This window comes from Dryobates pubescens, chromosome 22 (assembly GCF_014839835.1).
Source record: "Dryobates pubescens isolate bDryPub1 chromosome 22, bDryPub1.pri, whole genome shotgun sequence".
Taxonomy (NCBI): domain Eukaryota; kingdom Metazoa; phylum Chordata; class Aves; order Piciformes; family Picidae; genus Dryobates; species Dryobates pubescens.
Window position 1 is genome coordinate 8,187,336 of NC_071633.1, and position 23,699 is coordinate 8,211,034.

At 41.9% G+C, this 23,699-nt stretch overlaps 2 protein-coding genes across 6 annotated transcripts in view; both read left to right on the top strand.

Annotated features, from left to right (window-relative positions):
- The window catches only part of HIPK3 (homeodomain interacting protein kinase 3), a 100,062-nt gene extending 87,402 nt beyond the window's left edge, over positions 1–12,660 (top strand). For all 5 annotated transcript variants that reach the window (XM_054171603.1, XM_054171601.1, XM_054171600.1 and 2 more), the window contains 9 exons: positions 430–553; positions 3,290–3,411; positions 3,575–3,699; positions 3,802–3,963; positions 5,152–5,448; positions 6,238–6,378; positions 7,903–8,138; positions 8,410–8,537; positions 10,155–12,660. In XM_054171603.1, the coding sequence (XP_054027578.1) occupies positions 430–553; positions 3,290–3,411; positions 3,575–3,699; positions 3,802–3,963; positions 5,152–5,448; positions 6,238–6,378; positions 7,903–8,138; positions 8,410–8,537; positions 10,155–10,631 (1,812 nt within the window). In that variant the 3' untranslated portion in view covers positions 10,632–12,660. The remainder of the gene's footprint in view (positions 1–429; positions 554–3,289; positions 3,412–3,574; positions 3,700–3,801; positions 3,964–5,151; positions 5,449–6,237; positions 6,379–7,902; positions 8,139–8,409; positions 8,538–10,154) is intronic.
- A 6,778-nt stretch (positions 12,661–19,438) lies between these two features.
- Positions 19,439–23,699, top strand: part of KIAA1549L (KIAA1549 like) — a 109,658-nt gene continuing 105,397 nt past the window's right edge. The window contains exon 1 of the mRNA XM_054171872.1: positions 19,439–19,916. Coding sequence (XP_054027847.1) covers positions 19,733–19,916 — 184 coding nt within the window. The 5' untranslated portion in view covers positions 19,439–19,732. The remainder of the gene's footprint in view (positions 19,917–23,699) is intronic.

Below are 23,699 nucleotides of genomic sequence, written 5' to 3' on the forward strand. Positions count from 1 at the left end.
ATCCTGCTTTTGGCAGTGGGGTTGGACTCTGGAGGTCCCATCCAACCTCTAATATTCTGTGATTATTGTAAACTCAATTAGTAGAGTTTCTCTAATTTAACAATTGAAAAAAGCATATCTCTTAAATGACAGAATCGTCTGTCTTTACTCTCATTTCGTCCTCACGTTTTCTTAAACCATTGAATTCAGTACTTTCAGAATGAAGTTACACACTGGAATTGCTGCGGCACATCAGCACTGTGTTATAATGCCCTCCAGTGGCCAAACAGGATCGCTTCCTCTGACATGTTATTTGCAATGTTGCTCTTTTAAAGTTGTTTTAGTTGTTTGTTACATACAATATATATTGTATATATTCAATACACAGCAAATGTGTGAGAGATTTAGATTCAATTATAACGTTTCCTGTATTGAATCTGTTCCCTGTAGGCATTAACTGCATCTGCCCATTCAGTTTTGCACCAAGGGATTCCACTGCAGGCAGGAACTGCTCAGTTTGGCTGCAGTGATGTTTTCCAACAGGCATTGATTATATGTCCTCCAGCTATTCAAGGTATGTTCAACTCTAATTGTTACTGTTCCTGACATGAGCTTTTCTGTGTGTTGGCAGCATGTGAGTCTTTCATTATATATCCACTTAAGCTGCATAGTTAAAAGCACTTAATTATATCATTAAAAAAAAAAGGTGTATGGGTTAGATGCAGCTGCATTGCACCTTTCTGAAAGAAGTAGCAAATCAGCATCTGCATAAAATTATTTAAGCTATCTAGAGCCCATCTTCATATACCCCACACAGAATTACCTCTGTATTTGTATACATATATAGACACTGGATAAAATAGAGGGACACAAGGTGTTTAAGAGAATGTTTGGAAACTTGGGGCTTCTTTTAAGGATGTAGCTGCCTATGTAAACAGCATCATGTATACTGTCCTATGGTTATGATGAGCTAGGAAACTAGATAGAGCTGCTGCAGCTTTCTGGTGGCTGAAAACCACACAACTAAAACTTTGCTAATTTTTATTGCATTATGCTGTGAGGAGGAAAGGGCAGCTTGGCTGAACTCTCCTGTATTACAAAGGATAAGATTGATTTAAACACACAATTTTTGCATTTATTGAAAGAATTAATTGGCTGAGAGTTCAGTTCTCAGAAACATTTGGAAGGCTGCAAGGTTGAAATGCTAGCACAGATATCTTTCTGCAGTGTAGAAAATGACCAAAAAAGCATGTACATCTCTAGAAGGACACACAGTAATGCATTTTCCTTACACAAATGCATTTGCATCATGAAAATAGAGGGGGTTGGTTGGTTGGGTTCTTTTAGGAGTCTTTAAAACCTCATTTACATCTCAGAGCCTATCAAACAAATGTTGTGTTTTTTTCTGTTTATAATGGGCTGATCAGGGAGGAGCTGATGAAACCCAGCCTTTCTTATCCTAGTAACAGTCATTTATGGACAGGGAGAGATTGTTTATACTGTTCACTTATTATGTTAGCTTGATTATATTATTCCTCTCCTAAGAGGCAATTTCTCTTGGCTTGGTGATGGCCAGCTTCATGTTGAGACCAGATCCTGAAATATTAGAGTTTATAGGAAGGGGCTTTTAAGAATGACTTTCAAACTCTGAATTATGACCTTCTAGAAATCACACTAGATTTACTCTGGGGGAAAAAAGACAGCACCCAAAATACTTCTAACCTAAACTTAAGAGTCCAGGAAGTCTTTATCTCTTTAGATAAAGACAGATACAACAGACTTTATCAGCAGTGTTATTTGTGGCTGCTGCATCTATCTCGTGTTCCGGAAACTCATGAAAGCTCCAAGTATTCACTGTGCAGAGTTACAGAGGCTGTGTGAGCTTCTTACAGGTTTCCTTCTCAGCACTTAGTATGGCTAAGAAATTTCTTATTTAAATTGTATAGGTGCTTTACACAGTGACATATTCTATAATTTAAAAACCCTACTCTTTTTACTACACCTAGATGAACAAAGTGATTGTAGAAATGGAATTAGTAAAGGCAAGTACTTTACCTATGATCTGTATCCTGTGTTCTTAGCATGATGATAAAGTTTGAGATTTAAATTCTGCTGCACATTGAATGAAGGGAGTATATTGTCTTCATCACATAGGTAACAAGTTGAGTTGCTGGCACAGAGAGAAAGGGATATTAATGGTGTCTGGCACTGCTTCAAGATTTCTGTGCTTGGCTGCTCTGTCGAGTATCTGAAGTGTAAAGTCTTGCTACTTCTGGCAGAGTTATGTTGCTGTTCTAGGTGACCGTGTGGAAAAAATTAGTCAACAGCATTTCAGAATTAACAGCTTTGGACTGCAAAGTTATAACATAGTATTCTGTTATGACATGAGAGAATTACATGAGATGAAGGCTTTCCTTCATCCTTTATTGTAAGGATTAAAAAAACAAAACAAACAAACAAAAAATCCACTTTTAATCTTTAGGTTAGTGGTTCCTTAGTAGCTACTTACAAGCACCCATTGCTTTGTCTTTGGCTGAAACACAAGACACAAAGTGCAGTCAGAAGATCAGGATATTTCCCTAGCCAGCGTTTTCTTGTAGTGTAGCTGTTCAGTTGCAATATCTGTTGAAAAAAACCCACAATCTTCTTTCATTTTAGTTGGACATTATTATGTCAAAAATTCTTACTAGTAGTGAACATTGTGGAATTGCTCTGTTAGTTTCCCTTGACAGTAAGAAAATCTATACTGAGCATGAGACACATCTTTTTCTCATTATGCTCATGTGGTAATATGCAATGTATAGCACTGTTGGAATTATTTTGATGAAAGGAGGAAGAGAGTTATGGGGCATTGCCAGCTATGGAAGCTAAGATGAATGAGTTTCAGCTAGCTGGAAATACAGAGCATGAGATGTGCAGGAATCTGCTGTGAGAAGCTTTGAAATTCAATTCCGCTTACTTTTGTCTGCTTCGTTCAAATACTTCTAATGTGATTTGTGGTGCAGTAAATGCTTAGCTTTGCAGAACTTTCTGCCAAAGTCATTCTGCTTCTTAGCAGTCTGTTTCAAAATAGCAGCTATTGACAGTTATTTCTGGGAATGATATCATCAATATTTGTGCAGATACATAATGGCAGAAAAATCTTTGTTGATTTGGCTTGCAATTCTGAATCAGTGAATTAGATCACAAACACATCAATGAAATACAGGATAATTTTACATATTTTACTGTATGCTTGTGTTTTGCTCAGAAAATATATGCAAGATCAGTGTTTTGCTTAAAGCTTGGGGGTGTGTTTTTCCCATTACAGGAATTCCTACAAACCATAGTAAGCCTACCAGTTTCTCCCTGAGAGTGGACAATGCAGTTCCGTTGGTGACCCAAGCCCACGCAATTCAGCCCCTACAGATCCAAGCAGGGCTCCTTTCTCAGGTTGGTTTATTTCAAAATCAAGAATCTTGGGTTATTGTTAGTAATTATTTTTTGTCCTGTAGAGTTCTGTTGCAGTCTTTCTCCTGTGTTGTGCTGAGCTACAAGCAGCTAATGTAAATTCATTAGTTCTCCGTGTCACAAAATCTCCTCTGCTTCATGACAGACATGGTCGAATCACACCCAGCAAATACTGGTTCCTGCATGGCAGCAAGTAGCGCCAGTGGCAGCTCCTGCTACATCTCTGGCCTCTGATCCTGTGGCTGGCCCACAGAGGCTTGGAGACTGGGGGTAAGTCCACATATTTTTGTGCAATACCTTAACAGCTTTGATTTGTATATAGATGCAGATGCAAATGACTTGCAATTTGAAACCTGCTCTATTTTTCCTCAGGAAGATGATTACCCAGGGCACCCATTACAATTCAATGATACCACAGCCTCTTTTAACACATCAGATAACCTTGTCTGCCCCTCAGCCAATTAGCGTGGGCATTGCACATGTTGTTTGGCCTCAGCCTGCAGCTACCAAGAGGAACAAACTGTGTCAGAACAGGTTGGTGGAATATTTCTAACACTCCAAGACACTACATCTGCAGTTGCTGTTCAGTGAGTGGAGGAACAGGGCCAAGAAGGGCACTTTTGTTAGCAACAATCATATTTAAATGATCTTTGGGAAAATCTGCCTTTCTGCCCTGAGTTTTCAGAGTTATTTTGGTAATACAGACTATCAGTAAAAGACTTGTAATAGTAAGAGGTTTTAGTTCCTGTTGATTGGTATGTACCTATCATGATAGCAAAGTTGTCTTTACAGCCTTTGGGAATGTGCAAGTATGTATTGAGGTAGCTCTAATAAGATATTCCTTGAGATAAAGTGCATGGGGATATATGAGGTTTAGACAATTTGAAGAGATACAGTCCAGAACAAGAGGACACAGTCTCAAGCTGCACCAGGGGAGGTTTAGGCTGGAGGTTAGGAAGAAATTCTACACAGAGAGAGTGATTGTCCATTGGAATGGGCTGCCCAGGGAAGTGGTGGAGTCACCATCATTGGAGGTGTTTAGGAGGAGACTTGATAGGGTGCTTGGTGCCATGGTTTAGTTGATTAGGTGGTGTTAGGTTGGACGCGATGATCTTGAAGGTCTCTTCCAACCTGGTCTGGTCTATTCTATTCTATGTAACAGGGTTGCAGTGAGCTTTGCTATTATTTTAAGGCTATTCTTTCACTGGTATAGCTGCTTTCTGAAGGAAATATGCCCCACTGCCGTAATGGTGTATTTGCAGAGGTGTGGGATACTGAGTAAAGGGGAAAGCGTGGGTTGCAAAAGGCAATGTCAGCAGTCTTGTATTAAGCAGGGATTTCACCTGGGAGGTACCAGCTTTTGTTTTCAGAAAGAATCTTTGCAAGAAATCTGGCCAGGTTTTGTTTGCTTGCTTTTCACCCAAGTGGGATTTTAATTTCTTTTTTAATTTATAAGAAAATTGTATTTTCCATGTACTGTTCTCAGCATTGTTGCAAACTTTGGTCTTAGCTATTACGTAGTTTGGAGTTTTTGCACAAATTCTGAAATCATCTCTGCCAAGTATTTATGACTGATTACTGGTTTTATGGTTTTTTTCTGTATTAGTTTAGAAAATTGGTGGGTTAGCCTACACTGCTTGCTTCATTTTTTGTTGAAAATAATAGTTCTTAGGTCTCTTTGTAGAGATTCACTAAATGTCAAATGGTGTGTTTTCTTCACAGGAGCAATGTGTTACAAAATACCAATATCCAAAACTCAGCCTTTATATCTCCAAAGATACTTAACCTGAAGGCTGTAAAGAGAATAAATTGTATAGAAGCACAGGACAATCATAACTCAGAAGGACAGGAAAGTAACTGTTGTGAAGCATCGGTCAGGCTGGACCCTGATTCATCTCTTTCAACCAAACAGCGCCAGGCTATCTTCATCGCCAGTTCCCCCAGCCCAGCAGTCAGCGTGATCACCATCAGCAGTGACACAGATGAAGACGACGTAGGGCGAGCACATTCACTCAGAGAGTAAGAATCCGTGCTTCCCCTTACTAAGGTGTTACTGAACTGGAGTTGTCTTGGCATAGCTACTGTATTTAACAAGTCTGAGTTAAAAAAAGACAATGTGCTTCTAATTGCATTTTGCTAAGAAGTTGACTCTGTAGCAGTTTATTATGTGAAAGTGAAGAATGATTTCAGAAGTCTGTGTTGTTAATCTGTGTACGTGAGGTATTTTCAAACCAGAATACTTGAAGGTCCATTTCTTCGTACTGTCATACAGGGTATGGCTCTGCATAATCAATTCTAGCAGCAGCATCCAGTAGATAGTATTACATATATATAGGTAAAAAGTATTTCTCTATCAGTATGAAGTGTGTTTGGGTAGAAAAGCAGGTGCAGAGTATGGTTCCCCAAAGGTGTTCCCTTTCACAAAGCTATCAAAGAAGCATGTATCATTTAAAATGAGACCTTGAAAGTTTAATGTTTATTTGACTTTTCACTTGTAATGTTTCTGAACGAGAGGAACTTGTATTTTAAATCTGAATTTTGTCAAAAGTTTCAGGGCTCTGAACTGTTGCAGCATAAACCTTTCATTCAGTAGAAAAAATATTTAGTAGGTTTCAAAAACTGCATGTTTAGAATTTTCAGAAGAACACTGAAAAGGTTTGAAATCTGGTTTGGCTGTAAAAGAAACAGGGAATTGGATATCAATTTACATTTAAGGGGCCTTTTTGTTCCATAATGACACCTAAGGCAATAGTGTGTGGGAAGAACAAGTGAGAGATGGTGTTTGCTCACTTTCTTTTTGTGTGGCAGGTGTAAAGGTAGCCTTGACTGCGAAGCCTGCCAGAACACCCTGAACATTGACCGTGTGTGTTCTCTCAGCAGTCCTGATAGCACTCTGAGTACTAGCTCCTCGGGACAGTCTAGTCCATCTCCTTGCAAGAGATCCAACAGGTAAATAGTTGTGCTCCTTTCAACAAAAACAAAGACCCTAGTCCCCAGCATACACTGTTTCCACTAAAAAATACAAAAGGCTTATTACATTGGCAGCTGGTGAGCTGAAATGCTGTGTTTAAAAATGTAATGTATTGGCCTGCAGTTGCACAGCATAGATTGTTCTTCTCTTACTCTTAACATCAGAAATTTTCAGAACACTGTGTAGACTATGGAAATTCGTTAAAATTAATGGATGATTCTATAAGCATGTATTGACAAGGAAATAGAACTGCCAGGCAGTTTTAAATTTTGGCCTGCCTGGCTTGATGCTTTCAAAGGATAATGTATATATCCATAAGTGATCCTGTTTCTATAAACAAAATCCTCTCCCCTCAAAAAAATAAGGAGGGTGAGCAGCTTTGGCATCCTTTTGGTATTCTGTAATTTCTTTTCTGTTGTTTTAGTGATGGGTCTGTGATGTACCTTTAGCTTGTGTGATAAATAATACATAAATGAGGTTAATATCTTTTCTGGAAGAATACCTCATTGTAAATTAATATCCTTTCCCAGGTTGTTTACCACTTGCTGCCTAAAAGGTATTTGGTTCTATTTCCACTGCTTGGACTCTGGTCTCACTCCTGGCAGCTTTCATTTACCATCTTCTTAGCCCGTTCTTCTTCTGGCACAAGCATGGAGCTTCAATAGATGTTAGCAAAGGCCATTATTAGGAGTTGGTTCTTCCAACTCTTTTCCCCTTCCAGCTGCTTTGATAAAAGGAGTGGTTGAATGAATGAGTTTGTCCCATTTGACCAACAGGGATTTCACAGACCACCAGTTCCCACTGTGTAAACAGAGACTTGCATTTGCCTCCTTCATCTAAACGCATTTAGAAGAATCTGTTGGTCACACAAAGGTAGTTCTCTCCAGAGGAGCTTCAGAGAGACCTTATTTTTCAGCAGATAAGGTTTAGCATAGCTGCTGGTGGTTGATATGCAGATGAGAAGGAGCTTCCTGCTGCTGTGCAGATTGCTTCCTGAGCAATCTCTATGCCATCCTGACTCTCCCAGGCCGCAGGGATGGCTTTTTGCAGGCTCTGGGATGTGGCTAATTTCTAGGAGGAAACTGGATCAGTATGTTCTCTTTGATAGTGTATTCAGCATCAGGAGATCTTCACATTTTCATTCCAGAAGTAGTGAAATAATCTTTTTCAACCCTTTGTTTGCTCTAAAAATCTACACTTCAGGTGGACTATAAATGCAAGATTATATAACAAAAAACCAAACAAACAAAAAGTGAGTGCAAGTTGAGTGAGGCATCTGAGTTAGTTATCTCCTTTCTCTGAACCTTGCAGTTTGAGTAGAATGAGTTTGAATACTGAACTGCCATTTGAACCTTCATGCTTGTGTAATTAAAATGTAATGTTATTATCCACTCTTGAGTAGTTCCACCTCCATAAATTTGGCACAGTATTTTAATGCATTTTAATGCATCTATGGGATGAAAATGTATTTGCTTCAATGTAATTTTTTTTTTTTTGGATAGTATGTCAGATGATGAACAGGAAAGTGGATGTGATACAGTGGATGGTTCCCCAACTTCAGACTCTTCAGGACATGACAGCCCATTTGTGGAAAATGGCTTTGTAGATAATACCAATAATAATAAAGAAGCCAGAGCATCAGTTAATCCCGAAACCAAATCAGCTGTCTGCACAGTGGTGGTGCCACCAATGAGACTTGAGAACAGGTTACAGCTTAATGAACATATGGTGAATACAGGTAAGTTAGGTCAGGTGTTTTTTCTTTCCATACCAGTAGATAAGAATAGACATTTTAATATTCATTCAGTAGCAGCATTTGAAGGGTTTGGCCTGCTCATGTATCTGCTGGTGTGTTATAAACACTTCCAAACTGTGTGTGGTTTTTGTTACTCTAATTAGTGTATTATTTTGTTATTTCTCCTTACATGGTGAAAGAAACGAAACTTTGTCTAACTTTTGTTAGAACAGTGACAACAAAAACATAACATTATTCATTTGTATCTTGAAAGACGCTATGAGCCAGCCACTGAAGAAGGGGCGGTCTGTCCTGGGAAGAATAAACCAGTCTTCTGTTGCAGGAAACCGTCAGCAAAAACTGACATCAGCATTCCATCATCAGCATATCAACTTCAGTCAGGTATGTGTGCTTACTCACACCTATTGAGTACTTTTTCTGACTTGAGGTTCCAGACATGCTGAATGCTCACTATTGCAATTGTTGTCAATGGCAACTGCAGCTTTGCAGAGCTTGACTACAGAGGTGTTTGAATGTTGAAAAGTGGATTTTGACTTACTGGGCAAGTCATAAGTATCTTTCACTTGATCATTTTCTGAAAGCCATTGACTATTTTTTTAAAATGATAGAAAAAACACTCTGGGCTTTGTCTCAAAGCATGAGACAAAATTGAATAATCAGTTAGCATCTTTTATTTTTTCCTACATACAAATGCTCCTAGTGTGCAGTTAAAAACTACAGCTGTGTTTCAGCAAATGCTAGTAATTTAAGTATCCAGAGATGGAATAGAGCTTAGTAAACCCAGCTGTTTCTTATCCTTGTTGCCAGGTAGCGAAGCAGGGCAGGGCAGAGGGTGAGACTGTGGTTCAATCTAATGTTGGAAGATACCCCAATTTATTTTAAAAGCTGCAGTTATTGTTATCCAACAACATAGTTAATGTGTCCGCTGTGGCTGAGAACTGAAGCTGGCATGTAACAAGAGGTTTAAACTCCTCCTCATAAATTAATTTTGAGCTGTAGCTGCATTGAGATTTGATTAGGTATCTGGAGGTACATTTAATGTAAGAGCAGTACCTGTTTGTGTAAGTCTTGCAGAGTGACTGTGGATACTTAAGTTAAAGACTCAATGCAAGCATGCTATATGTAGATAAGAGGCTTTACCAATAAAGACTTGAATAGTATAGATTGAAAAAAGCATTTGGGTAGCTGACACAATCTCCCCTTCTGCATGATTATGCAAGAGGATTGGTTTAATTAATTCTAAGCAAACCTTAATATGATCAGCATAGTATTAATTTTTAATCCCTTCAATGACTGCAGCTCCTCAGCCTCTTGGCGGAAAGCGTAGAATGTTATTTTCATGACAAAAATTTATACTGATCCTTCTCTCTTTGGTGGATGTCCTTTGGTAGTTTGAAGTCTGCATCATTTAATGGGAGTAATTGATTTTTAGTCTTTCTCTTTATAACTATTAATGGTTGCCACATCTTCCTGTGATCATAGCCCTAGACTTCTGTTTGCCTAGTTGTCTCAGATATTTTCAATCCGTTTATTATTTTTCCTGCTCTCCTCTAAAATTTCTCTCCTATTTGTCCTCTTTGTGCCTCATTATGGTGCCCAAACTGAATGCAGCACTTCCAATTGATGCCAAGCCAGTGCTGAGTAGAGTGGAATAAGCACCTTGCTCATGTGATACATGGTATTTCTGTTAAAACAGCCCAGCATGGCGTTTGATCTTTTTTTGTTAATTCTATTTTTTTTTCTTGCAAGAGCATTAAAATAAGCTGTGTTCTGTTTACCATCTCTTACTGTCAGATTTCCTGTCTGTGCTACTATGGAAATAGCTCTTTCTTTCTTTCTTTCTTTTTTTTGCCCCCTTCTTACATTTAAGCATTTTATTATTCCTGTCTTTATATTTCTCTTGGTTTTAAGTTGACTAGTTTTAGTGCATTATTCCATTTTTCAAACTCTGTTTATACTTGGAAATATTGAGACCTGCTCATTTCTCTGTGTGGACAGGTTCAGCACTTTGGATCTGGGCCGCAGGAGTGGAACGGAAACTATGCTCCTCGGAGGCAGCAGGCTTACATCCCAGCCAGCGTGGCTGGTCATGCTTTCTCCCTTCCACAGGGAAGCCCAAGCCACACTACGGTGCACGCGCATCTCTCTGGCAGCACCCACCTCGGAGGGCAGCCTGCTATCCTTCCCTTCCCCACATCAGCACCCCTTAGTACTGCTGCACCTGTCGCCCACCTCCTTGCCTCGCCGTGTACCTCAAGACCCTTGTTGCAGCATCCAACGTACAGTATATCTCATCCCAGTGGTATAGTGCACCAAGTTCCGGTTGGCATAAATCCCCGCCTCTTACCTTCCCCAACCATTCATCAGACTCAGTACAAACCGATTTTCCCACCGCATTCGTACATCGCAGCGTCGCCCGCTTACGCGGGATTTCCACTGAGTCCGACAAAACTCAGCCAGTATCCCTTTATGTGAGAACTCACATCCAGTATATTGAGGAAGCTCAATGATGCAGAAGTTCGATTTGAGAAGAAACATGGTATTTATTAAATATTAGCCATGGCACAACAGGAAAATTATTTTTTTGAATCATGTAGACTTGGGTGCAATTTAAACAACTCTGAGCTTTAAAAAAAAAAACAAAACAAACAACAAAAAACTCACTTTTAATGTGTTTTGCACATTTGGTATAACTTGTCTTTGCTCATGTTATCTTCTTATATAGTAACTTTAGACAGGTGACTTACAGGAGCAGAAGTCTGGTTTTGCTCCTGCTATTTTTTATAAAATTGCCTTCTAACTAGTGCAAGACACGTCCACATTTGGGAAGCCATTCAGTGTACAGAACTAGAGCAACAGATGCACATGTGTCAGCAGTACAGTGTAGAAGTAACTTGTTTGTGTTGCGTATCTTGGTGTTTAAATGTTGAGTCACTTACCTGAAAGTTGAGCTGTTGTTCTTCACATTTTGCATGTGTCTTTTGCATGGGGGGAAAACAAACAAACAAACAAACAAACCAACAAAACAAAAAGAAAGAAAAGAAAGAAAAAAGCCTAAACATTGCTCTTAAATGTTGTTGTCCTAATAATCTCAGCTGCATTGTAAACTGTTCCCACACATAGTGCCTTAAATATTTGAGGTTGTTAATGTTATTACTTATATATAAATGTTGAGGACTGCAGCACTTAAAAGTTCAGATCTGCTGATTCTTTTTTTGATAGCGTAATGCTCATCTTGGGTTTTGTGTGGTATGATTTTAGTATTGGGTGTGTTTTCCTTATTGAAGGCAGCATGGTTTTTTTGCTGTAGCCCAATTTTGCTGTCTTTTATTTTATTTTATCCTCCCCCCGCCCCGAATGATCTAGCTTCAAGACAAGAGTTTTTTAGTAGTGTTTTAAGAAAAGTTGATGCAGTAGCTATTGAGTAGTGACACACAACACAGTATTTCATACTGGCAAACGGAACTGCAATACAACCTAAGTAGTTTATTTTTCAAAGTGTTTGTCTAATTGGATATAATCAAATGTTTAGAGGTGCGGTAGGCATGACTGACTAACTAATGAAAGAAAAAGCCAAGTGCTCGTTGATCTATGGTGTGGTTTCATCTTAGCTTGAGCAAGCCATGCAGTATTTAATAACTAGTAGCATAATATTTACTATTGAAGCTTGAAAAGATGTGAGTTCATTGTGTGCAATCTTTCATTTATGCATGGGAGAGATTTTAGTCCTTTTACATGCTAGTATTTGTTTTAGCCTGTTGCTGGTGTTTGCTTATTTAATACATTCCGTCAGGGACGTCAGTTACATGCTTTTGGCATTACTTCTTTTCTTTTTTTTCCTTAGGAAGTGTGTGTCTTTTTGGTTTTTTTGTTTTGTTCAAATGAAGTTGCTTTTGCAGCACCAAAGACTTAATCATCCATTTCCTATAAAAGGTAGCTACTTCTTCATAGACCTCAAGTATACTGTAGTGTAGAGATGGGATTTACAGAAGGTATTAAGCTGAGGCTGTGTTTTAGCTTATGGGCAAGTAATAAATTGTACCATTTATCTTGAATGTATCATAGATAAGCTGCTATATAATGATTGCCACTTCAGATAGCTGTGAAATTAGGTGATTAACTAGTTCTTTCTTAGCCTTCTAATTTCTGTACAAGTCTAATTACGTGAAACAGAAGCTGGGTTTTGGGTTTGTTCTGGGGTTTGGTTTTTTTTGGTTGCCTTTTTTTTGGTTGTGGGTGTTGTTTTTTTTTCCTTCATTTTGTTTTTACGTTTGAAGTGTTGTAACTACTATACTGTAAATGATGGAAGATGATTGCATATGGGTTTTTTTGGGGTGTGTTATTTGCATCAGTATTTTATCTCCATTAACTTTGAGCTCATCACTGCATATAAGTGGTTGTATTGATGTAACTTAATTCTTTTTTAAAATGTTTTCATATTGGCATTGTGTAGACACTTAAGCTGCATCTTGCAGGCTTGACTTAACTTTTTTTTTGTGTTTTGTTTTTTTTTTTGAACCAAAATCTGGAATACAATCCTTGCAATGTTGACTGGAATAAGAGTGCAAAGCATTTGAATTTATCAAATAAGCTAATAACTGGTAATCTTTTTCCTTTAGTCCACTAACACAAGCAGTGTTTTATTTAATGAATGTCTGAATGAAATAAATGTGCCTACATTTGATTTATTTTTTAAATAATGACTAAAATACGACAGTATTAGATCATAAGACAAAAAAAAAAGGAATGAGAAATACCAGCAGTACGTTTTTAATCACACTGAAAATTAAGAAACCGAACTTTTCCCAAACGTTTCAGTGTTTTTAGTAATCGACTCTATGCATTTTGTACAAGTGTGTGTATATAAAGCATGCATTAGGAACTAGGACTCTCCTGATGAATTTGAGATCTTACCAACACGTACACAAAGCCTAAATATAGGGAGTCAAGGAAATACTCAAATTGGATATCCACCTTACTACTTCAGACTTGTGCTATATGGTCCAGCAGATAGTTTTCTGTTCACTCCCTTGTGTTGGGAAGCGCTGGTTTTTTTGGTGCTCCCTCCATTGCTGGCAATGGACACACCAAGAATCACCAATGCAGATGGGGTAAATAAATTTTGTATTGTGATAACAAAAAAATACTGCTTGCTTTTTTTTCTTTTTTTTTTTTTCCTGGGGCCATGGGGATTTTCATTGGTCTAATGTATTTACTGTACTTTCTTTTTACTGTGCTTATGGTTTTAAGCTAACGTGCTTGTCAAATTGACACGATTCTCTGCATATTACAACAACATCTTCATACCTTATGCAGGAAAAAGTTGCTGTAAATGTGCCCCAAATTAGATCTGCTGCTCTTTATTGTAATTTTAGAAATGTCTGCATTTCAAAGAATGAAATATTTGGGATCCTGTCACAGGTTAAATTCAATGTACTGGGTGATGTTGCCCCCCTCCTGCAATACACTTGGAGAGAAGGGACTCTTAGCACTGCAAGTGTCCAGGGCCCATCTGCAGGGAAGGAAAAAAAAAAAAATAGAAAATGAAAAAGCTTTGAGGGTGAAGACCTTTTCTGTGTGAGAAAAGGCATCCTCTGAGGAACAGTTATACACCTTGCCATTTTAATGCCTTTTTTAAATAAAACACTGCATAACTATGGAACTGCATATCTGCATATTACTTTAATTTGCAAGATTTTTATATTGAATTTCTTGTACTCAGTTTTTAACTTTACTTCAGGGTGTTTTATTGGTCAAATATGCTACTGTATTAACTTTTTGTTTGTTTGTTTATGTTGGTTTTAATTTTTCTTTCTGTTTTTACTGCTAATTGGTTTGTGTTAAGTAAAAGTTAAATCACACTGCAAGCTGTAGGAAGACTTGTTCTAGAAATACCCAGTGATACAGACTTGATTAATGAGTTTGAACTGTTACTGTTTAACAATTTGTAGATTTGTGGCTTTTGGTTTTGTTTTGGTTTGGGTTTTGTTGTTTATCATTATTTTTTTTTTTTGCTTTGGATTTCTCTGCTACACTAGTTGGCCATGTAGCAATTGCACTGTGCAATATTACAATATGAGGACTGGGAAAATTTTTTATGGATGTAATGTCTCTTACAGTTTGCGATAGTATTTCTTTCTAGTTCTCAGTGATTTAAATGTGACCAAGCCTTCTGTACTTTGTCACAAAAAGCGGGTTTTCCAGGTGACTATTTTGGTGAGTGTCAAAATAAGAATTTATGGTGTATTACTGTCGAGATTCACTTTGAATTAAAATATATATTGCAGCAGATGACTTGGTGGCTTTTGTTCTTTTGCTGTGCTACATCAAGGCTGGATTACAATGAAGGTGATGAAAATTTGCTGGGACTGCTTTAAAATTCTGATTGTAATCATTTGCCTAAGCTGCTTTTCTTTCTGAAATGCCTCCCTACAGGGAGGCTGGAGAGGGACTTCTTGTAAGGATGTCTAGCAATTGGACAAGAGGGAATGGTTTTAAGATAAGGAAGAGTAGGTTTAGATTGGATCTTAGGAAGAAGTTCTTCAGTATGAGGGTGGTGAGACTCTAGAATAGGTTGCTCTGGGGAAGTTGTGGATGCCTCCTCCCTGGGGGTGTTCAAGGCCAAGCTGGATGAGGCCTGGAGTAGCTGACTCTAGTTAAGAGACGTCCCTGCTGATGGCAGGGAGGTTGGCGTAGATGATCTCCAAGGCTCCTTACAACCTGAGCCGTTCTAGGAGTCTATGAAATTCTAAATTTTATTAACTTTCAAGGTTTGCTTAGGAGGATCTTGACATTCTGCTTCAGTGTAGCCAAACCTTGAAGGCTCTTTGTTCTGGATGTCCTACTTTTTCTAACCTTAGAAAAAGGTTATCTGGCCTGGATACCAGCAGATACATCACTGCTGCTGAAGTTTGTACCAAGCCTGTGGCAGCTGCTGCTTGGCCAGCAGGAAGGTGCTCCTGCTGCCACAGATGGCCCCACGTGGTCAGTGGCTCCAGATGGCCAGCCTGCTGTGGACCATACATCCGTGGAAGGCACATTTGCCAGTGTTGTGGTCAGCCAAATGTAGTCATTCTGCCCACAGAGTTAAAGTGCTTGCTGAAATCTAGTGGTATGGAAGCTGTTGTGAAGCAGGGTATTGGGCATTTATGATGTAGCACGATTTCTGTCCTTAATGTGGTGTTTCAAGTGCTGTCACAAAGGAAATGCACTGTCATTTCAGTCTTTTACAATACATTTTGAATACCAAATAATTTCAGAACTGACAGCAAGCTTCACTTTGTGAAGTGCAAGGTGCTGCTGTTACTGATTGTTCACAGCTGCTCAGTCTTTAGTGCATGTTGGTCCTCCTGTCTGCAGAGCATTTCCTGCAGCACTGAACCTTAGGCCACAGGAAAAGGCATACATCCAAATTCTACAGACACCTCTGTTGCTGTGAAAGCTGCTTCCTTTTTGCGCTTCACAGTGGGACTTGCATGCTGTTGACTTTTAAATCCATATTGGTATCTGTATCCCACATGTTTCATAGCAAGTCAGGCCACTGCCTTGGTGCATTTTATGCTCTTGCTTTTGGCAACATCCAACAAACAAGGAAAGGCAGCTGAGCCTTTCAGAGGGAATATGCTTTCTGTGAAATCCTTTCCATCCTTGTACTCTGTCAGTAATAAAGTCCAGCTGTCCCCTCTGCTCTTTACCATCCTGTGGAAGGACAGGACTAGGACTGGCAATCATGAGTATGTAATCTTCCTGTCAACTGCCGTTGGGATGACTGACACTGGTTCAGAGTTTGGTGAGTATTTTCCCTGCCACTAAATGCAAAGGGCACTTGCATACTGTAGTTATGGTGGTAGATTCATTCAGGGAAAAGCTTTCAGAGTCAATGGGGCTGTCACATGCTACAGATCTGTAGTGAGACAAATGGGTTCAGGATGACGTGATGTTTTCTCAATGAATTAGCTTATGTTTTCAGCTGGAGAGATGGTCAGATGATCAGTCCCTGGGAAACAACAGAGAAGCTCCTGTTTTGTATTGCTCACAAAGCAGTTCAGTAGCATTTACACCCTCTTGGTAGAGGTGCCTGGAGATTTGACTTTACTCCTGCATAGAGTGAGATGTTCATAAATTTGTCCTGTTTATTCATCAAAAAAATGCCAACTGTCTGTCACACATAGAGGCCATGGCCTGCATCCTGCTTCATGGAGAAGCTGATGAATGGACACTTGTTTGTTCTCATCTCTGGATGAGATTCTCATCTATATGAAGGAAGTCAAAGACAAGCAAGACTGACTGGTAGGTCTACTGCAAGCAAGGCAATTTTGGATCTAGGTTTTACTCATAGTTTCAGCCAGAGGCATACAGATAATGGCAACCTATTGTTCTGGGGCAAAGGTAGGAGAATTCATGCAAATGTGAATGAATTCCAGTCCCTGTGCATGGTTTATTGTTGCATAGCATGGTAGAGTAGTGCTGTCCAGCTAGAGATATACTGATCCTATAGAGAAATGTTCAATACATCTCTTTAGCCAGCTAGAGTAGATCTTCATTGGCATATAGCATCTTGAGTCTTTATCCATAATGACACATCTCTTCTGGAATATGACTACTAGACTAATGGTAGACTGCTTTCTAGCATTAAGGATCCCATAGCTGAGAGGAAAACAGGTTAGAATTAGGTACACTTCACCTCCTTGTTCCACATGTGTAACCACAGAAGGGAACACGTGAACAACACACCAGTGTGATGGCAAAAATGTACATGATACTCAGCCAGGTGTACAGAGCATACTGCCAGAGGGAGAACATTTGTAGGAAAGCAAATTTGGGTACCAAGTATGGATGCACAGATACCTCCCAGAGGCTGAAATTACCTTTCTGGACAAAGAAAACAAATAGGATTGGGAAAGGTAAGTTTAGGAAGTAGTTAACTACAGTTACTTGGCCAAACTTTGGTGATTTTTAACTTGCTGTAAAAGATCTTCTCCAGTCATTCTGGAAAAAATATGTTGTCTTGGTTTTAACTTGGCCAGCAGCTGAGCCCTAGTGGACCAATTTCAACAGTGGGGTTTCTCCTTTCCCCTCTCCCTGTGTGGGCAAGGAGGAAAAGAGCTGGGAAAGCGGAAATGTCAGTTGAGATAAGGATATTTTACTACTCTATTGCAGGGATGTCAAATTACACAAAGGGAAAATGAAACAGGAGAAAAGGTAGCAGTGTGCACAGCAGACAGAACCACCAAACCTACTGCCACCGCACACAAACCAAGAGCAGAACAAAAGGGATTAACCTCAGCCTGGAAACTGGGAAAGAAACACAAAACCCCCAGAACAGGAGCCTACAAACTATACAATGTATTGCAAGTCCCATACACAGCAGCCAACCCCTTTCCTGTCACACGGTGAGGATGATGTGAGCATGGTATAGAATCTGTAATCCAGCTTGTTCTGTTGCTCTGTGCCCCTTTGAGGGTGGCTAGCCCTGTCCCTTCTAGTGGGGCCAGTCAGCTTAAACCAATACACATATAATTGAAATATTGAAATAACTAAATCTGCTGGGGGGGGGGGGAGGGGGCATGGAGAGAGAGAAACAGAACTTTACAATGCATGGGCACACATATATACTGTGTAATGGAGAATTAAGACTGTAATGGTTAAGTACTCTGTTGGGGAAAAGTGCTATCAAAATGAACTCATTGATAGATCTATTACAAAGGTTGTGTTATGACAAAACGTGTACAAATGTGAAAATGCTGAAATGGGTTTGTCATAGGACTCCTGAAAGGTAACAAAAGGTACCAGCAGAGGGCCCTTCACCGGATCCGATGGCACTAAATAAAGCAAGTGCTGAGTCAGCGATCCATTTTACTACAGTGATCACACAACTGCCATCTTTTCTCTGTGGGCAATCATTAGTAGTCATCATATAGAAGCTAATTTTGCATAGAATGAATTAGCGATTTAAGGGGAAAAGTGAATAAAATGGCACAAGTGGGATATCAGTGGCTGAGTAATTGTGTTGGTGAGACTCTGCGTGTGCTAAACCAGTCAGGTAAATGTGTAATTATGGGTCATCATGGCTCTGGGGATGCTGTGAGTAGCTGGGCAGCAGGATGTTAACCTGTGGCTAGCTCATGCATGGGCTTGTTCTACCTCAAACCTGACTTTTAGGAATTTATCAGAAAGATTATTTCTTCCTTCCTTCTGGAACTGATGGGTGGCCAGGGCAGTGATGTAACCCTCACAGAATTGTATCTCAGAGTCCTGGAGTGTATTCTCTCCTGAGCCCACCTTCAGCATTTGTGGCCTACAGACATGATCTGAGAACTAAAAGAACTCAAGGAAGCAGTGCCAGGAAAGAGACGATACTAGAACAAAGAATTCACATTACCTCTGCTGAAAGTGCTAACTACAGAAATCACTAAGGGACATGGCATGATGTTTGGTCTGACTGTGACTGAGGCAGCTTCTGCCTCTTGCTGGGGCTCACTTCTTCTGATGTTCATAAGACACCTTATGTGCTGATTAATCTTTTTGTGTACCTTTAAGCACTGCAGTGGGAAGCGTTTGTCCTTTGAAGCTCCCCTTTCAACCTGGAGGTCTGAGCACAGTGGATAGCAGGATGAGAGTGACCAAGTGCAGGAGCGGGGTGGCTGGAGACAACCTTTCCTGTGTTTACACACTGGTTGGCCATGGATGCAGCTATGAATTTGGCCGATCCCTGTGGTATACTCTAGTGTCTTTATTCTCAGAGCTGTTTCTGAGTCGGCAGAAGTGCTGCTGGTGGTGCTCTGTCCTGTGGCAGGGCGTGGGCTGCTTCCTGAGAAGAGGTGTTTGCTGGCACCCGAGTTAATGAGGGCTATTTTTGGAGACACTGGCCTGGAGACCCACAGGTACAGCAGCTGGCAATGACTGAGGTGAACAGAGGACGACTCTTATTCTTGACAAGGTTCCACGGTGAGCTGGGCACAGCTGCTTCAGAGACTGAGGGACTGGATGAGGCCAAAAGCTCAATCTCGTTCAATGCGCCCTCGAAGGCGCGGAGGGCGGTGCCTGACCCCAGCACCCGTTCCTCTCTCCGCTGCCGCGCTGGACAGCGGCCGCGCGCCCCAGCCGGCCCGGGCCCCTCTCCGCGGTTCCGGGGCCGCTCCCGGGTACCAGCCCTGACTTAGCTGAGGCGGAGCAGGCGGGTGTGGGGGGCCGGGCGCCCCGCGGAGCGGCGGAGGGGGGTCCCCGTGGCCCCGGCAGCACCGCCTCCGCTCCCCGCCTCCCCGCGCTCGGAGGGCGGGGAGCGGGGCCGGGACTGGCGCCGACGTGAGCCCTTTGTGGATGAAGCTGTCTTCCGCACCGCTTTCTGTGCCGGAGCCGGAGGGGCCGCGCCGCCGCCTCTGAGGGGCATCGGCCCCGCGTCCTCTGGTCGCGGCGGGCGCCCGGGCAAAGCCGCCGGCAGCATGCGGTGCCCCCCGCTCCTTCTCTGCCGCCGCCGCCGCCGCCTCCCTGCACAGCCGCTGCTCTAAAGTCCGGCGCGGCGAGGCGATGGACAGCGCTGCCCGCTGAGCAGCGGCGGGGCCGTGCAAGGCGCGGGAATGTGGCGGCGGGCGGCGGGCAGCGGACGGAGCGGGGCGCGTCCCTCTGCAGGGCCCGGTGGAGCGCCCAGCCCCGCGCCCCCGCACAGAGCCCAGCCGGCGGGCGGCGGACCAGGCCTGGCCGGGGCTGTCCTGCTGATGGGGCTGATGGTGGTCCTACTGCCCAGCGCCCAGGCTCAGCCGGGTAAGTACCGAGGAGCGGGCGCGGAGGTGGGCGGGCAGCCGGGGCGGGCCGGCGGCGGGGAGAACCGGTGTCACGGAGCAAAGCTTTCGCCGAGCACCGCTGTCGCGGAGCGGGGCTGTCGTGGAGTGGGGCTGTCGCGGAGCGGGGCTGTCGCGGAGCGGGGCCATGGTGGAGCGGGGCCATGAAGGAGTAAGGCTGTCACCGCCCTGCCCGCCCAGAAAGCGCGGCTGGGTGGTGGGGGCGGCTGTGAGGGAAGGCTCGGGCTTCCCCACCGCATGCAGAGCAGCCTCACCTGCTGCCGTGGCAGAGGATTCGGTGTGTCTCAGCCCTGCTTTCCAAAGCCAGAGATTGTCACCGTGAAATCTGTCCTAAGCTGGGTGACGCTGCGAGCGGTGACAGAGCCAGGCTCACCCTCATTGTCTCCTGCATCCCTTTTTACCCGCGCTTTCGACAGAGGCTGTTCTATGAGCAGCGGCTGTTGGGCTGTGCTGCCGTTCCCTGCAGGCAGCCTGCGTTGCGATCGGCGCCCTGCTCTTCCCGGCGAACGCGCAAATAGCGGCTTTTCCTGTGGGACAGGCATGTTGGATCAGGTCCTGTTCCTTGCAGAGAAGGAGAGACAGGCGGGGGCTTTTGTGAAAGCAGAGGATCGTCTCTAGTGATTCTGTGTGTGTGTGGCGCGGAGGAGGTGAGGACAAGGAGGGATGAGGAGAGGGCGAGCTCTGAGGGCTGCATCTCAGAGGCAGCCGAGATCCCCAACGATTTCTGGATTGTAATTTTCCTATTTCCCTTGACTTTTTGAGTCAGGCAGCATTCTGTGCTCTCCTGACTTCTTCCAGCAGTCAATATACTCGGTGACCTCAATGCAGAAATTATTACTGTTGCTGGCAGTTATGGTATGTGCCAGATATAGGTGCCAAATATAATTTTAAGGCTATGCTGAAATAATTAAAAGAGGCTAATACAGATGTATGGCTAGATGAATCCCATGTTTTAAGAAGAGAGTAAGGATGTGGATCCACGTTTCAAAGCTGTTAACATGAGTCTCCAGTAATCATAGTCAATTGATATCAGCTTTATAGCCATAATATAGTAAGACTTCTCATTTGCAGGGTGTTGGTTGGTGGAACACTACTTCATACTTAATTATGTGTTCTGAATATGTAAATGTTGTGGTTTAATTTATTGACCCATGATCGGAGGAGCAGCTGATTTTTTACCTCTGCTTGTCAATTCAGTTAATGGATCTCACTGGATTTCACATAATTCTTGTGCCACATCTAAACTGACATGTATTTTCACTTGGAGGTAGCTAGCCTCTCCCAGATGGATCTTAAAAGCTGAGGGATGTGTGACAGTGCCACAAGACACCTCTTCACTTCTAGATCCAAGAGTAGAATGAAAAGTATTAATCTGTTTGTTCCTTTATGGTCTGTGTGTATTTATGACACAGTCATTATCTCACTTCTAAGTGAGGGACTCTAACAGAGTTAGAAGGTATGTGGGTAGTTATCTCATAGCCCACAGCTTGACTAAAAAGAGGCAAGAAGACACACAAGTGCCAAGCCAAAGTCCGCAGTAATGGTGTGCATTATAACCACATGGTGGTTGGAATTGCTGTCAGTGATTGATATTACATGGGTATTTTAAATGATTGGGTTGATAGCTTTGAGCATTACAGCTGAAAGTAAAACTTTATTACTCCTGCGCCGTGTTTAGTGATAGTTAAAATTGCTAAGGTGCACACATTGGATGTCAACCTCAAATCGAAAGCTCTGTCTTCAAGGGAGGTAGAGCACATGAAATTCTGTCTCCTGTTGAAGGCAGGGGCAGAACACACAGCAGAGCCAAATTTTCAACCGAAACAATCATTTGTTGTGTCTAAGACGGTTAACTTCTATATGTTTACATAGAGCAGTTTGCATGTAGGTTTCTGTGAAGCAAATGACCTTTTACTGATTTCTGTGCTTATTTCTGTAATGTCTCTGAGTCATTGAGCAGATCTGCTATATGAAATCCAAATAACGGTGTGAGAGGTATTCAGTTCAAGGAAGAACATTTGTCATTGTCTGTTGTTACTACAACTTTCTCCACTGGGGAGTATTTGTGTCTGAGAGAAAATTGTCTGTACATCTGTACGCACCCACAGACAAATGCTGGGTTCTTCTGTTGGGTTCGTGTGCAACACATGGCACCACTTTGTGAAAAGACCAGGAAACTCAAGGCATGGAGGGTAAAGAGGGAAGATTTACTCTGGTGCTGGTGCTTCAGAAGATGACTCAAAAGTTTCCTGATCCCTGAGATGATTTTAAATAGCTATGGTTACAACAGTTCCTTTGACCTCAATAAAAAGGATGCATACAAAAGTCCACAGCATGTCATCCCCAGGACCACTGCTTGGATTCAGGTTGAAAATAAAATTACCTATGGTCCACCATAATCAGAAGTAAAGAACTGTGACTTCTGATGGATTACAGGATCAAAAGTGCAAAAATTCAGTCAAACTCAATGTATCTGTCAAGAGAGGAAAAAGTAATGAACCAGAAAGTAGATGAAGGAACATGTAGTTTTGGGTTGACTCCAGCCAAACTCCAGCCAATTAAAGCTCCCTCATGAACCAGAGGCATGAACCATGAACAATCATTTTCCTCTGGGGAAGAAGCAAGAGGCAGTTTCTGCTGGCTGACCATCTCTCAGCCAGTAAATAAATACACATGGTACTATGGTTTGGATAAAGTGGTGAGAAAGGCATATTGCACACTGCTGTGTTGCCCATGAGCTTAATTGGCTGATCAGAAGAGCTGCAGTAGGAGCCCTTGAAATGGAGTTTTAAGAAGCATTAAAATATACCTTTTATGTTTTCCATCGGCCTTTATACTTGTTTGTGCAGCCTGTTTGAGTGCTAAAATTGTCAAGGAAAGGTCCATTTCTTCCAGTCTTCGCTAAAGAGCAGCACAGTGAGATCTCACCTTAATTAACAATGATTTTAAAAACAATAATGACACCTCCAGTGCAGTGGCTGCTTCTTGCAGCAGGAGCTTTGATTGAACATCTTGGAGAGTGCTCCAAGCCAGCTGCTGCATTGCCAGTCCCACCTCCGATGGACCATGGCTGCCAATGGATGCCAGCTGCCTGAGCACTGACTCAACACCTCTGAGCTCCTGAAAATCCACAAAAAGCCGGCAGAACTGACACATCTGGAAGCATACAGGGTCAGTGTTCTGGGTGGTGTACATTGCCAGGGGAGCTACTGCAGACGTGTGGGCGGTGAGCATATTGAGGTGCAAATTCTTCCCTGGATCCAGCTCCACATCAAGGAAATTGGTGAGGATGTTAAAAACGTCACTCTACGCTTCTTGTGGTGTGGTTGCCTTCCAGAATTACCAGTCCAGTATTTTAGGAAATCAATAGTTTCAGGCTGTCACGTTGCTCTTGTAATGTTCTGTGTGATTATCTCAACAGAACAAAATATGTGCAGATATCTCAGATACCCTGTGAAAGAATAGCAAAGAGTTCAAGTTCTGACTCATTCAAAACAAGAATCTACACCAGGGGCTGAAAGATTAGGCCACTGGGGCATGCAAAGAAGATGCTTCTTTGGGAGGATTTGATGGGTATCCTTGGTATAGATCCACTAGTCATGAGTTTCTTTCACTACTTTCCTGGATCTTCATTATTCCCCACATTAGCTGGTGATAAATAATCTGGTTTTAGTATTCGTATGGATACAGGATACTTTCAATTTTTATGTACTGAAAGAACTTTGATGAAACTGTTCTCTGTAGG